General features: G+C 38.2%; 1 protein-coding gene across 1 annotated transcript in view; it reads left to right on the plus strand.

The window, feature by feature from the left end:
- The first annotated feature begins 6,538 nt into the window (after positions 1 to 6,538).
- Positions 6,539 to 13,010, plus strand: part of LOC146573212 (neuronal acetylcholine receptor subunit alpha-7-like) — a 47,431-nt gene continuing 40,959 nt past the window's right edge. Inside the window, exon 1 of the mRNA XM_085277871.1 lies at positions 6,539 to 6,837. Coding sequence (XP_085133997.1) covers positions 6,768 to 6,837 — 70 coding nt within the window. The 5' untranslated portion in view covers positions 6,539 to 6,767. The remainder of the gene's footprint in view (positions 6,838 to 13,010) is intronic.

The raw sequence follows: 13,010 nt of genomic DNA on the forward strand, positions 1-13,010 counted from the left end.
ATGGCTTGTCACATCATACCCCCTTCTCTGGGCATACTGTCTACATCTATACTGCAAGTACCAAAACCTCGAAGAATATAGAAAATATAAAAAACAAAAAAAGCAGCATCAATAAATAGTAAAGGATGGATGATTGAAACATCATTTTTTGTTGTTATAATTTAGACAAATCATGTGAACAAAAGTTAACTGAAAAGAATAATAATGGATTGCATTTATATAGCACTTTTTGAGAACCTCAAAGCGCTTTACAATTCCACTATTCATTCACTCTCATATTCACACACTGGTAGAGGCAAGCTACAGTTGTAGCCACAGCTGCCCTGGGGCAGACTAACAGAAGCGAGGCTGCCATGTCGCGCCATCGGCCCCTCTGGCCATCACCAGTAGGCGGTGGGTGAAGTGTCTTGCCCAAGGACACAACGACCGAGACTGTCCAATCTGGGGCTCGAACCAGCAACCTTCCAATTACAAGACGAACTGCCAACTCTTGAGCCACGATCGCCACAGAAAAGAAGGCACGTAAAGGGTACTCAATATGCTTTATTCTAACTCCATATTATTATGATTATTGTCTTTGTTGAATAGCACATTGAATGATTTGTAGTTCCCTGCATGATCCTTTTTAACTTTTTTTATTGGCAACAGCTGAAGTCTGAGTTCATCCTTTGTCAGAAAGAAAGTGTTTGAGCTTGTCTCCCTTTTAGGAAAACCTCACTCTCAGCCAACTATCTTGTGATTGGCTGCCTGTCACAAACAGAAAGTTCTAAATGTCTGTGTTTAGGGAGAGCTCTGTGTCTCTGTCTTTGTCAGTATAGCTAATATTAAGGAAACTGGCTATACTAATACCACAAGACACAAGTTGAATAAGACAGAAAAACCCAGCTGAAAATGAGCAATTTGATAAGTTGTTTATACAAATGGTGAAAAACACATATGACGAAAAGTTTAGTTGATTAAATAAAAGTCAAAAATCTCTCATTTGATCCCAGGAGGAGACACAAATCTCTTGAGGGTTGCTTTAGTAAGGGCATCTGGCATAAAGAAAATTGCCAAATCAAATATGCAAAGCTACTCATGGTGATGACCCCTTGTAACAAAGGAAACAGCCAAAGGTAACTTTGACCATGTAGCAGAAAGCAAGGAACAGATTCATCTTAGTGGCAGAATTAACTCGTTAATGTTTACCAGGCAGTGTTTAACAAACTAATGATCTGACAGTCGACAAGAGGACAGGCAAGACTCTATAGCACAGATTTTACACAGGTGAAAGCAATCAGACACAAATCAATAAGCTAGGATGAAAATTGCCAAACAGGGAAATGAGAGAATGATAAACAAGTCTCACTTTTGTCCGCTGTGTTGGATAAATTACAAATGTCGGACATACATTCGTGGACACAGGTCACTTGGACTCACTAAAGTTGTCATGCAGTATTTTATATTCATAGGGATCCCGACTCGGTTCGTTCCATCTGAATGAACATTCATTGCTAAGCCAGACACCGTACAAGTAAAATTCAGCTTTACCTACCTTTATGTGTCAGGTATTTTCATTTCATTTCAAGGCAATAGGCACTGCTTTACTGTGAGACAGGTTTAGAAATACACGATTAAAGCTCTCGTTGAGAAACATTCATGGTTTCTTTTCTGCTTAGTACTGACTTGGGATATGCATAGTTTATTTTCTGTGACACCGACATACAATTCCAGTAGGAATGAAAAAGAAAAGATTGAAAAGGTGATCATAGAGGCACGCTAGGGAATTTCCTGGCATAAAGAAAGACTCAATTTTCAGCTTTATATCTGTTATCACCACTGGGAACTGCAGCTTATCTGAATGAAAAGGCAGAAACACACAAGGTTCTCTACAAGGTCAGTCTCACAACCATTCTTAATGGAACAATTCCAGGTTGTACATCACTGAGAAATTACAGGGTTGTTGCCCTGGCACTGTGGGTGAAAGTATTGGAAAAGACCTGTTCATCCATCCACTTGCTGACCTTATATTTTCATCACATCTACTGTGTGTGTGCATGTGTGTGTGTGTGTGTAAGTGTGTACACAAGCCTTGTGAATTCATGACATAAATTGTCAGTAGCACTTACAGCACTACGAAAAGCTTGTAAGGACTGCAAAACATACTCTATTGCACTCCTCAGCCTCTTCATTTAAAGGTGTGATCCTACCTTTCAAAGAAAACACAGACCTATTTCGACGTGACCTTTACCTTTCATGTCTTCTGTCATGAAAACTGACAGTCTGAGTGAAGGGCATTTGCTGTTTTCTGCTCACTGAGATATGAAAGTGAAGAAATTTATAGAAAAATCATGGCAACGAGGTAGGTTTCTCAAGAGGGGTTAGCTGTGAGAAGGTGAATAGGTTGCTATTAGTTATGGACTTCACACAGAGGTGTCATGATCTGTGTGTGCAGATCGTGTTGGAGAGAGGGTTCAAAAGCAGAAGCGTAGAGACAGGAGTGGACTTAACAAAAAGCAAGCCGTTTATTTAGGCTGGGAGAAAAACCAACAAGATTACAAAAGGCAAAAAGAGACACTTTACTAACTAAACAAAACACTAAGAACTGGACACATGGATACATGGAGTAACTGACACAATATATACACATGAGGGTGATTTAAGTGGAGACACATGGAAACATACGCAGGACAAATCAGGCATAAGGAGACAGGGGAAGCAAAAACTGAACACAATGCACATGACACAAAGGACTGCCAAAATAAAACAGGAAGTAACATGCAGACCAAGAGTCAGACAAGGACACACAGGCTTGACACCAAGACAGGGGTATACAAACATGGAAACACACAACAGACTGGGGAAGATAAAGGATGACAGAGAGGGAGAAGAACATGGAGACAGACACAGAGACATGACAAGGAGTAGACCATGACACAGAGGTACATTTACTCACTGTTAAATAAATCAGTACTAGATATGGAAAAGGTCATGCTAAAATGCTACATTCGTAAAAGAGATTGTCTGTGTGTGAAAGTCATTTATACAAAAATTAATATATTTAATTTCTAAAAGTATTTAGTGAGAAGTGATGTAAAGATAACTCATATTCATCGCATGTCCTTTGTAGAGTATTTCAGCAACTTTCAGTTCATTTTTTGTCGCCAAGGAGCAGTTAGGTTAGGTGTAATTAAAGTTTCTTCTACATGTGAATTTGCCCTTTCTAAACCACATTTCCAACTGTAACAAAGAAGGAAAACAAACAAACAAAAAAAACCTAATCTCTTCCACTCCGGGCAACAAATAGGATATTTTCCTTGGGAGTTAGTGAAGAACAAAACAGAGTGAGAAGGAGAGTGAGCACAGGAATTGCAAATTAATGTTTTTCCAGACCTGCTAAATATACACAAGTATTTGCTAACATGTTTGCTGTCTCTATTATTTAAGGTCTATTAAACTTGAAAAAGGTCAAAATGTAACTTTAAGAAGTAATTATGACATTTTTTTTTACCGGGTACATAAGATATAACAAAACATTTTCCTAATCCTGGATGGAAAAGATTTTATGGTTTATTAAGGTGCAATTAAAAAAATGAGAAAACAACAATGGGACCACTGGTCGTTTTAAGCAAATATGTTGATCGTGTTACGAAACAGTTGTATAAATAAACTCGTGAACCAGCTCTTGAGGTAAATATCCAGACTTTTAGCTGCTAAAGCTATAAGACACATGCAGGATTGTATTCAGTATGTGTTGTGTCTTCAGTGCAACCTGATTATTTACAGTGCAATGCATTTTAAAGAAACAGAATAGCACACAAATAGGAGCAGAGTACCAGTAACAAACCCTCCAGGCTCAGCCAAAGGGACCTGTGTTTAATTTGAGTTGATAGCACTCATCATATATGCACAGAACTGTGTCCAGATTGAAGCCTTAGGGAGACAGAAAGCGACGATGGGGAGGCATGGGAAGAAGGGAATTTTTTTACACTGTGGATAAGGCAATCCAGTGAGAGAGTGTGGTAAATAGTGAGAGCAAGAAAAACGCTGCAGGCTCTCTTGTAATGGTCTGAGGATATCACTGTATCTGATGTTCACATTCAGTGCTTCAAGAGTACAAAACAGAGACAAGCGGAAGCAGAGAGGAAGAAGACAGAGACTGCAGTTTGTTTAGGAAAAAAAGACAACATCACGCTTAAAGAGGGATTGAGTGGGAATAGCAGATTAGCAGCGGGAAAAAGAATGAAAAAAATTGGAGGACATGAGGGTGGGTGAAAGGGTGACTAAGAAGAAAAGAATAGGAAAGAAAGAACTATAATATAGTGAACGCAGGGGTAGCATAAATGACTAAGCTAACTGATGTGGAAACCAATCATATGTGCATCACACCAAACCAAACAACAACTTGAAAGGTCTCTATACAGGGTGGCAATGCTGCACGCAAGCTGCAACACAAAGTGCACGCACATGCAACCCAACACAACAGTCGTGCCATGCAAGGTGTGCTGCCTGTGCCCTGAAGATGTTATTCTCCCTACTGACAGCACCACACTGAAGCTCAGGCAACTGCCTCGTTAGAAGTAATTACGTGATGGAATATGCTTTAACAATTGGCCACATGCACCAGACTTACCTGACTGGACAGCTGCCATGCTGATTAAAGACATAACCAGTGGTGCATGCTGAAATGAAACTGTGTTCATCTAACCTAATTCATCATCTGCACCACTGCTGCAAAGACATGCCATGGATGATGTTCTTGGTATAAAATGTTGGTTAGTGACTAACACTAAAATTATTATTATTATTTTTAAATTAACATTGATTGGTAAAACAGGGAGAACCTTATTCTTCCAATCTAAAAAAGAGTAATGTGCAAGAAGGTATAACTGAGAGACCTAACACTGACACTCACTAGAACAAATCTAAATGAGCAGTGAACAATGAAAGCCAAGTAACTTTTGGTAGGTGCTGAGATACCTTTTTAAAGAATGTCTTAAAGACTCAGCATGGCTCCATGTGTGAGGAGTTAACAGAATCTACAGACCAGAATCATCCAAAAATATGTTGTAATAGATGTGTAATAACCTTGAAAAAACAAATGGAGTAAATTTTTTGGTCCCTGTCCTTCTTCATGGGGTCCATGATTTTGCACGAGAACAGTAGCCTAGAACAGACATCAATAATTACTCTACAGAGGATGGTTTGTGGTGGTTTTATTGACCAATGATCCTCCTCCAAGCTTGAAGTACAAGTCTAAGATGATTTTCAGGTGGTTGCGGTCTAAAACCTAACCCTCAGATTGCATTATTCATTGTACCTTGAAACAATGCTAACAAGTCTGCATATTCTTTGAAATTATTACTGACAATTTCAGAGTAAGTCATAGGGGAACAAAAGCCACATGATTCCACATGATCTGAGCCATGTCTGTTTTACTGTGAAATTCAATTTTCAAAAGGTTTCTGGGTTTTCATTCATGTACACATGTTTGTAGTCTTATTATTTTTAATGCATCAAAGCTCAAAGTCAACTTTGCCTCTCATTACCTTTATTTCCAACTCAAATTTCACTGTCTTCTTTTTGTCATTTCACAGATTACTTCAAAGGGGTCCCTCAGACATGTGTTGTATTGTGATGTAGAACGCTATGCTAATATGACCTTGCACCTACTTGTGCTATGGAGGACAATTTGAGACCTATGACAATGAAAGGGTAAAGATGGTGTAGGCATGGCCATTTGGAGCTAGACAGAACTTTATGGATACAGATATATAGACTGAATATAGACTGAATCACATTGAGAGCTACATAACTAGAAAGATCTATATTAAACTTAAAGCTTAAAGCATTTAAAGCTGTTTATTTGGCATTTATTTGGTAACACTCTATAAACAAAAAGTATTGCACAGTGAAGAACTAGTATTACCAAGAATCTCACAATTAAATTAGAATATTTAAGCTTTCCCCTGCCATGAAATACGCACAGTAATAATAATAAAAACAGCAGCGACATAGGTGCAATCTAAAAGTATTACTTTCTCAGTGGCAGGTTCCTGGCAAAGGAGCAGTGTGTTAGAAGAAATAAGGAGGAGCTGTAGGAAGTGTGACAAAAGGAGAAGATTTGGCTCTCTGCTCAATGTGTGCTCTTTTGTTTATTTGTTTCTCAGTTGTTTTAGATCCCTGTGGCATGCAGGAGGAGATCTTTTATTACACTGGGTGTGAAATCACGCTAAGCCGCTTAGTCAATCAATTACCAAAAAAAAGTGTGTAAAAAGTTTTTTTTAAAAGTTGGGTGGGGGCGTGCTGTCCTCTTTTGGAAATGTGTGCATGTTGAGATTATGCGTTCATCGGTTCCTTAGTCATCATCCATAAAGAAGATGAGGATGAGCCTGAAATGACTGGAGGGGACAAACCTTGACGAAGTATTGCGCAGCAGCAGCTAGCGGACAGGTGGCTGTCATCGTCACCGCACGCGCAATCGACCGGAAACGCGCGAGGGTCAGGCTCGAGACGTTTGATATAAAAATACGCGTGAGAGCAGCAGAAAGAGTACAAGAGAGCTGAATTCGATGTGACTTTTGAACAGACCCAAACGCAAAAAGACACGTTGGGTGTGTGCGTGCGTGCCCGCGCGTCTCCTCCAGCATCCGGCAAGGGGAAAGAGAGAGAGAGAGCGAGAGAGAAACAGAGCGAGAGAGAGCAGCACCAGCAGTCTGACAAAGCTGCACTCCCTCAAAGTTTGACATCTCCAGCGGCTACAGAAAGAGTTGTGCTCCGCCGCGACCATGGAGCCTCGGAAACGCACTGGTTTTGTACTGGTTGGAGTTTACCTGTGGGCAACATTCTGCTGTCAAGGTGGGTCACCGGAGCCTTCAGTCTATATTCTGTATGCGTGCGTGAAAAGATGGCCAAAAAGACCGAGAGAGGAGCAATGGATTGACATGTTTTAAGACAGACTTCGGATTACTTCGGATGTTTATCGGTCATGAGATTTGTATCCAGTGTGTTTAAAAAAGCCAAGCACATGAGTTGTACATACTGTAGAGACTTTTATAAAAATAATAATAATAATGCTTGATTATAATGTTAAGTCAGCGTGGTAATATCAGTCGTGTGGCTATATATTTGCGGTATATTATTATATGCGCAAAGAGTGAATCCCTAAAGATTGCCACGGTTAAAAGTGCTGTATTACTGGATTTCCATGCTTGCAGCGCATGGCTCAGTGGCTGCATGTGTCTGCGCGTACACGATAGTGAGTGAACCTTCTTTAATAGAGTGGCGACAGCTGGCCCACAATAAGGAGGGCGTCCCGGCGGTGATGCACGAATTTCATGGGGCCATTCATCCCTTCAGTGTAATCTGCAATTAAAGGATTGTTAAATGCGCGACAGTGGAACTGAGCAAGAGAACCCTCAGACGAGGTTAAAAGTCTATGTCTGAATCCCTCGTTTTATTCTGTCTTTGTGCAGTAGTCTTTTTTTTATTTTGATGCTGTTGAGAGGGTGCGGAGGTGGAGGGGGGTGTTGAACAGCCAGTTTCAAAAAGTGATTTCTTTACGTTTTAATTGCTCCAAGATTAATATCCCAACATGGTAGGACTTCAAGTAAGGAGGGTGCTGTATGCTTATGTGTCCTCTCAGCTTCTCCCAACAGGTTGCTTGCAGCTCTAAGAAGCCACATTGCTATTACAAAAGCAGGCAAACATACATTCTGTATAATAAAGTGGCTGGAGGAGGGGCATTTCCTGGAGAATGTTCAAGAGCAGTTTCTAAGAGACAAGTGTGAAGTTAAATGTTGTTCACGAGATGAGTCTGTGAATCTTCAAGGAAATTGTCTCGAGTGTAGTGCATCAAACCCTTTTCATTACTCAATGAATTAAGGGATTTGTCTTCTGAGCTCTACAATGCTGCACAAAACGTTGGTCATAATTGAAGGGGGATTTAAGCTGTCCTGAAATGAAAAGATGCTTATTCATTGATACTGGCACTTATTCCCAATGAATGAGCATCATTGAGTTGTTGTTGTTTTTTTTCTTAATAATGTGCATTTCTACCAGCAACACTGAGTCACACAGTCCTTTCAGATCATACAGTAGTTACTCTCAGTATAGTCTGTAAAATATGGCCAGGATCTAGTCCTTTCATAGCTCACTGAACATGATTATTTGCAGTGGACTTACCATAAAATTAAGGCTGCTAATGAGACAGTGTAGCATGATTGCTTATTATTCTGAAAAATCTATGTATACACCCTAAATGGGTAGCCATTTTTGTTGTTGTGTTTGACAACATTTAGGCATATGCAGCTGATTCAGAGTCGGCCATGATGAAAACAGTTCAAAGGACAATTTCTCTTTGAATAGTTAGATATAAATGATTAAGACTGAAAACAAAACTGGGATGACTCATGGGCCTGTGTTCAGAGTGACTCAGACAAATGTTAATGGCTGCTGAAAACTGAGTATTTGTCTGAATTTTGCAATTTTCAGTTTATTCTTCAGCCCACATCTTTCCTTTTTGAGTTGGGTTTAACTACCATACCATACCATCTTTATTTATGAAATACTTTAAAATAACCACAGCTTACACAAAGTGCTGTACATTAGAATTAAACAATAAACATACATAAGATATAAAAAACTATTAAAAAGTAAAAAAAATAAATAAAAGAAAAAAATACTACTTCATTTCAATTCTAGTATATCTACAGTATACAGCAGCAGCATCAAACCTGTTTCTAGGTTGATTAGCGCTGTTAAATTAAAAAAAAAAAAAAAAGAGTGGTACCTAGATGCTGACCATAGTGGAATAGTTAGCAGGCCATGAGACATTTCCCTCTGGACTTACTGGGGATCAGAATACAAAGTAAACTGTTGGTGGTCACACACCACGCCAAATGAAAAATGTTGGTCCTGGATGATAACATTTAAATCCCTCATTAGTTTTATTTTGAAAGTTTGTCTGTTTTATTTACAGGTTGTTACACCATCACCAAGTGGCTAGAAAAAAATTGATGCAGCTTTGACCTCCTAGGACCTGGCGTCCACATATGTGAACATCACATTTTGGGTTATTTAGACCAAAATACTCAATTTTGCTCTACAAGCGCCTGATATCCACTTACGAGGACATTATACTGCTACCGTTCTATCGAAATTTTAAACGAATATCCTCATATGTGGCTCTCATTTTTCTTAGAAAGAAAAATTAGGTAAAAAGAAAAAATCTTCTAATTCTTTGTTTTTACATTCATCGGGTCATCAGCCCAAATATCAAAGAGAAATTAAAAATGCATGCCATGGAAGAGTTCGGGTCTTAGGAGGTTAAAGAACATTTCTTATAATAAATAATGCAGATCCAATGCACAAATCAATGTTGCTTACAAAAAAAAAAGTATGAGACAACTTTTTTTTGGAATTATTAAATCATGTTTCTGTATTGACTAGAGCAATGGCAAAACCTCCTTAAAAACATATTTCCACTTCCCAGCAAAGTGACTTCATATTCTCAAGGAAACTTACTTGTAACACTCAGACACAGTTGGGCTGTCTTTCTTGCTTTTCAAATTCTGGATATGTATTGATCTTTTGCAGATGTTTGCAAACCATCTGCTTTAATGTGATTCGATTTTAAACTTGGCCAGCCTTCCTCGATGTTCAGACTCGCCAAGACTAATCAATATTTAATCTGTCTTTGTGGTGTGGTAATTGTCATGATATCTGTTCTTTAGTTGAATGGTATCTGCTTTCATGTACATTCCTTCATGTGCTTGCAGTTGTGATCCTAACTCTGTAGGAGTATTTAAGAGGAAAACTATAATAACACACACAGCAAAATGTACAATATTAATGTGTATTTCTACAATAAACACTGAAGTAAAATTAAATAAAACACCCAACAAGGAAAAACTGTTTGTGTTTGATCTACATATGTGTTATATGCTAGATATGTAGATATTTAGTTATACCAAAAATATGCTTCTGGGAAATAATAAAATCCTTCCATAAATTTTCTACTTACCCAGTTCATGGTTAAGTACAAGAGGAAGGATACACCCTCATCAGGTAGCTAACACAGTAAAACAGAAAATATTCATACTTGCATCTACAGCCAATTCAGAATCACCAATTAGCCTAACTCCAAACATGTCTTTGGACTGTTGGAGGAAGCTGCAGAGGAACACATAAGTCCACACAGAAAGGCCCTAGCCAGTCTGTGGATTTGAACCCAAGACCTTCTTGTTGTGAGGCAACATTGACCCAATACCACTAAAGTAAGTGCTCAGATACATTAGCAGGGAAGTGTAATATCACTACAACAGAATTCCAAAGGTCCACAAATTCCACTCAAAGGGAAAAAAAACTTTGATGTAGGAGAGTAATATGTGGAAGCATAATTTTTCACTTTAATGAGTTTTAGGTTTTGTTTTTTATTCACTGCTTAGTTTTGTATTTACTTACTGTTCGGTGCAGGAAAACCCTTTTACTTTCACAAAGTAACCACATTTAATTGTCTATTTTCTGGGTTACACAGAAGTGACAAGTAACACCCTATTTAATATGTGACTGGTCGCCTGACAAGAACTGACAGAAGAAAGGCAACCACTTGAACAAAGATATATTGAATACAAACCTATTTGTACAATGCCAAAAACAAATGTAATGTCTGATAACATGGAAATGCAGTTTGGGAGCACAAGTTTTAGAAGTCAGGGCTCAAAATGCGAGTGACAATTTTCTGGGCAGAGCTCATACCTCACAAGAAGGACCACTGATAGTTGGTATGAGGGCCTTTATTCCACCAGCTATCAGCTTTTTAAACAAGGTTCAATTTTCCCTGTCGGTTGTTGTAAACACTGACAACAGATTGTTTTCATTGCAATCTCGCTGACGGTCACACTTAAAGTGGTACAATGGTCTTTTATTCATTGTCCTGTGAATTTCACTTTTTACTACTCTGTGTAAACCAACCTACCTTTTGCAGGCATTAAAGATTGACTCTCCTCTGCTCAAGCCCGTCTTTGGCCTGCTGTCCTCAAGTGTCCCTTTTATTGCTGGAAGCCAAAAGCTGTTAGGGTTTCCCTTTGGCTGGCAAAAGCAATATGGTGTACAGTAAGATGAGAAACCCAGATAAGAATTTGCTTCAGGAAGTATAGTTTCATTTTTCCCCCAATATATTTTCAGTTTGTAAAACAAAGTTTTTAGTGTCGTTTAAGGAGCGAAGAATATGTGGTTTTCAGTTCAGCTATGGCAATTACAAGATTTTGGACACAATGACAGGAATAGATTTTGGGGCAAACTTTAGGAAATGACATGCTGTACTTAATTGCTGGATTTCCACCTTATGAATGTAATATGTAGATATTACATTCATAAGGTAGATCCAGCAGTTCTACTGTCAGCTGTGTTACTTTAAGCCTAATTTTAAGTACATGAAAATGAATAATGTCCAACATGCATCAGGTTTGTGTGTAACTGAGAGATTATGATTTGTTTTCTTTGCCAAGAAGAATGACAACAGTACAGATGCCAGTATGTGTAGTATTTTAAAGGCAGCATACAACTTCAAGGGTGAACCACTTATAAACTAAATTGTCTTTCTGTCTACTGCTGTAGAATCCAGACAATAAAAAAGAAAAAAAATATTTTCATTGCCGTTAACTACACTGTACTGGTATGTCCTGTGCATCTGTATCATTCAGTTCAGAATTAATTAATTAAAACTGAAAAAGAGCTACAGTTGCAATCTGGGTGATGGAAGTATGACTTGACGATGGAAAACTGGGGCAGAATCCTGTATGTCAGTGGCAGGACCTGAGGGTAAGATGAATATTTTGAGGATGTAGCTATTTGTGTAAAAAAAAAAATTGAGGATAAGACCACCCACAGAGCATGAGAAAATATTTCCCTAGCTTTTGCTTTTAAAAGCAAAACTAACCTAAAATATTTCTTATTTTAAGTTAATATTCTTTCCAAAGTGTTTTTTGGCATTGTTCTCTCAGTGGGTAATGATCGACTTTTTTGGACTGTATTTTTGGATTTATCGTGATAATAGAAGTAAACATCAGATCTAAAAATGTAATTCTGTAAAGATACTAAAAAAAACATATTTAAGGAATTATGAAGTTACCATAGAGAAAAATGAACAACATGACTTTTTTGAATCTTCAGCTAAAGCTTTGTAGCAGTTCAGGGAGGTTAATATACAACATAGACGTTTTACGCTCCTTGAAAACTGCTGCCTTTTAATTCTCCCTATGTTAAGAATTAACATAATTAATTAGATTTGTATGCTGCAGCAACACTAGAAAGAGTGTAAACATTATTAGATTACAATAATTAACACATGTACAACATCAAGCATTTCTAAGATCTTACTATAGGTTTTACTGTATGTGCAGTTGTGTATTTGAAGAAAAAGAAGGACAACAAAGAGGCATTTCATAACTTAAAGTGAGCATTATTTGTATTTTAGTCAACCAGTCAGCCTAGTAATCTCTCTAGTGTGTTCTGGAGAGATTAGATCTCCATTACATGACTGAAACACTTTACCTAGAAAGTGCCTAGGAGGCATCTTGGTCCGATGCTCAAACCACCTTAAATGGCTCCTTTTGATGTGGAGGAGTAGCAGCTCTACCAAACTCTCCACCCTTAGCTGTTCCTAGAAATTCTGTCCATAAATATTATGAACAGAATTGGTGGTAAACGGCAGACCAACAGGCACTGAGAACAAGATTTTTTGCTGCTAGTGCAAACTAAGCTCTCACTACAGTTGTGCAGGAAACAGAAACAATTACAAACAGCTACAGCTAAATAAACTATAGCCAATTATAACACACAATTTAGCTCGTGCTATGTTCAGGATCTTTGTTGCTTTTTAACACAACATTTTTCAGGGTTTTTCTTATAATGTAAATATGAACCTATAGTTTTGTTGTGGAGATTTCATGTTTGCAGGATGCCCATTCCTTGAAGGAGAAGCAACAGTCCTAAATGTTCTAAATTTGTAGATGGCATGCAGCTATTAC

The sequence above is a fragment of the Mchenga conophoros genome, linkage group LG6 (genome assembly GCF_057382185.1).
Source record: "Mchenga conophoros isolate Kocher_MC1m ecotype Shallow Benthic linkage group LG6, M_conophoros_male_GT1.1, whole genome shotgun sequence".
Lineage (NCBI taxonomy): Eukaryota > Metazoa > Chordata > Actinopteri > Cichliformes > Cichlidae > Mchenga > Mchenga conophoros.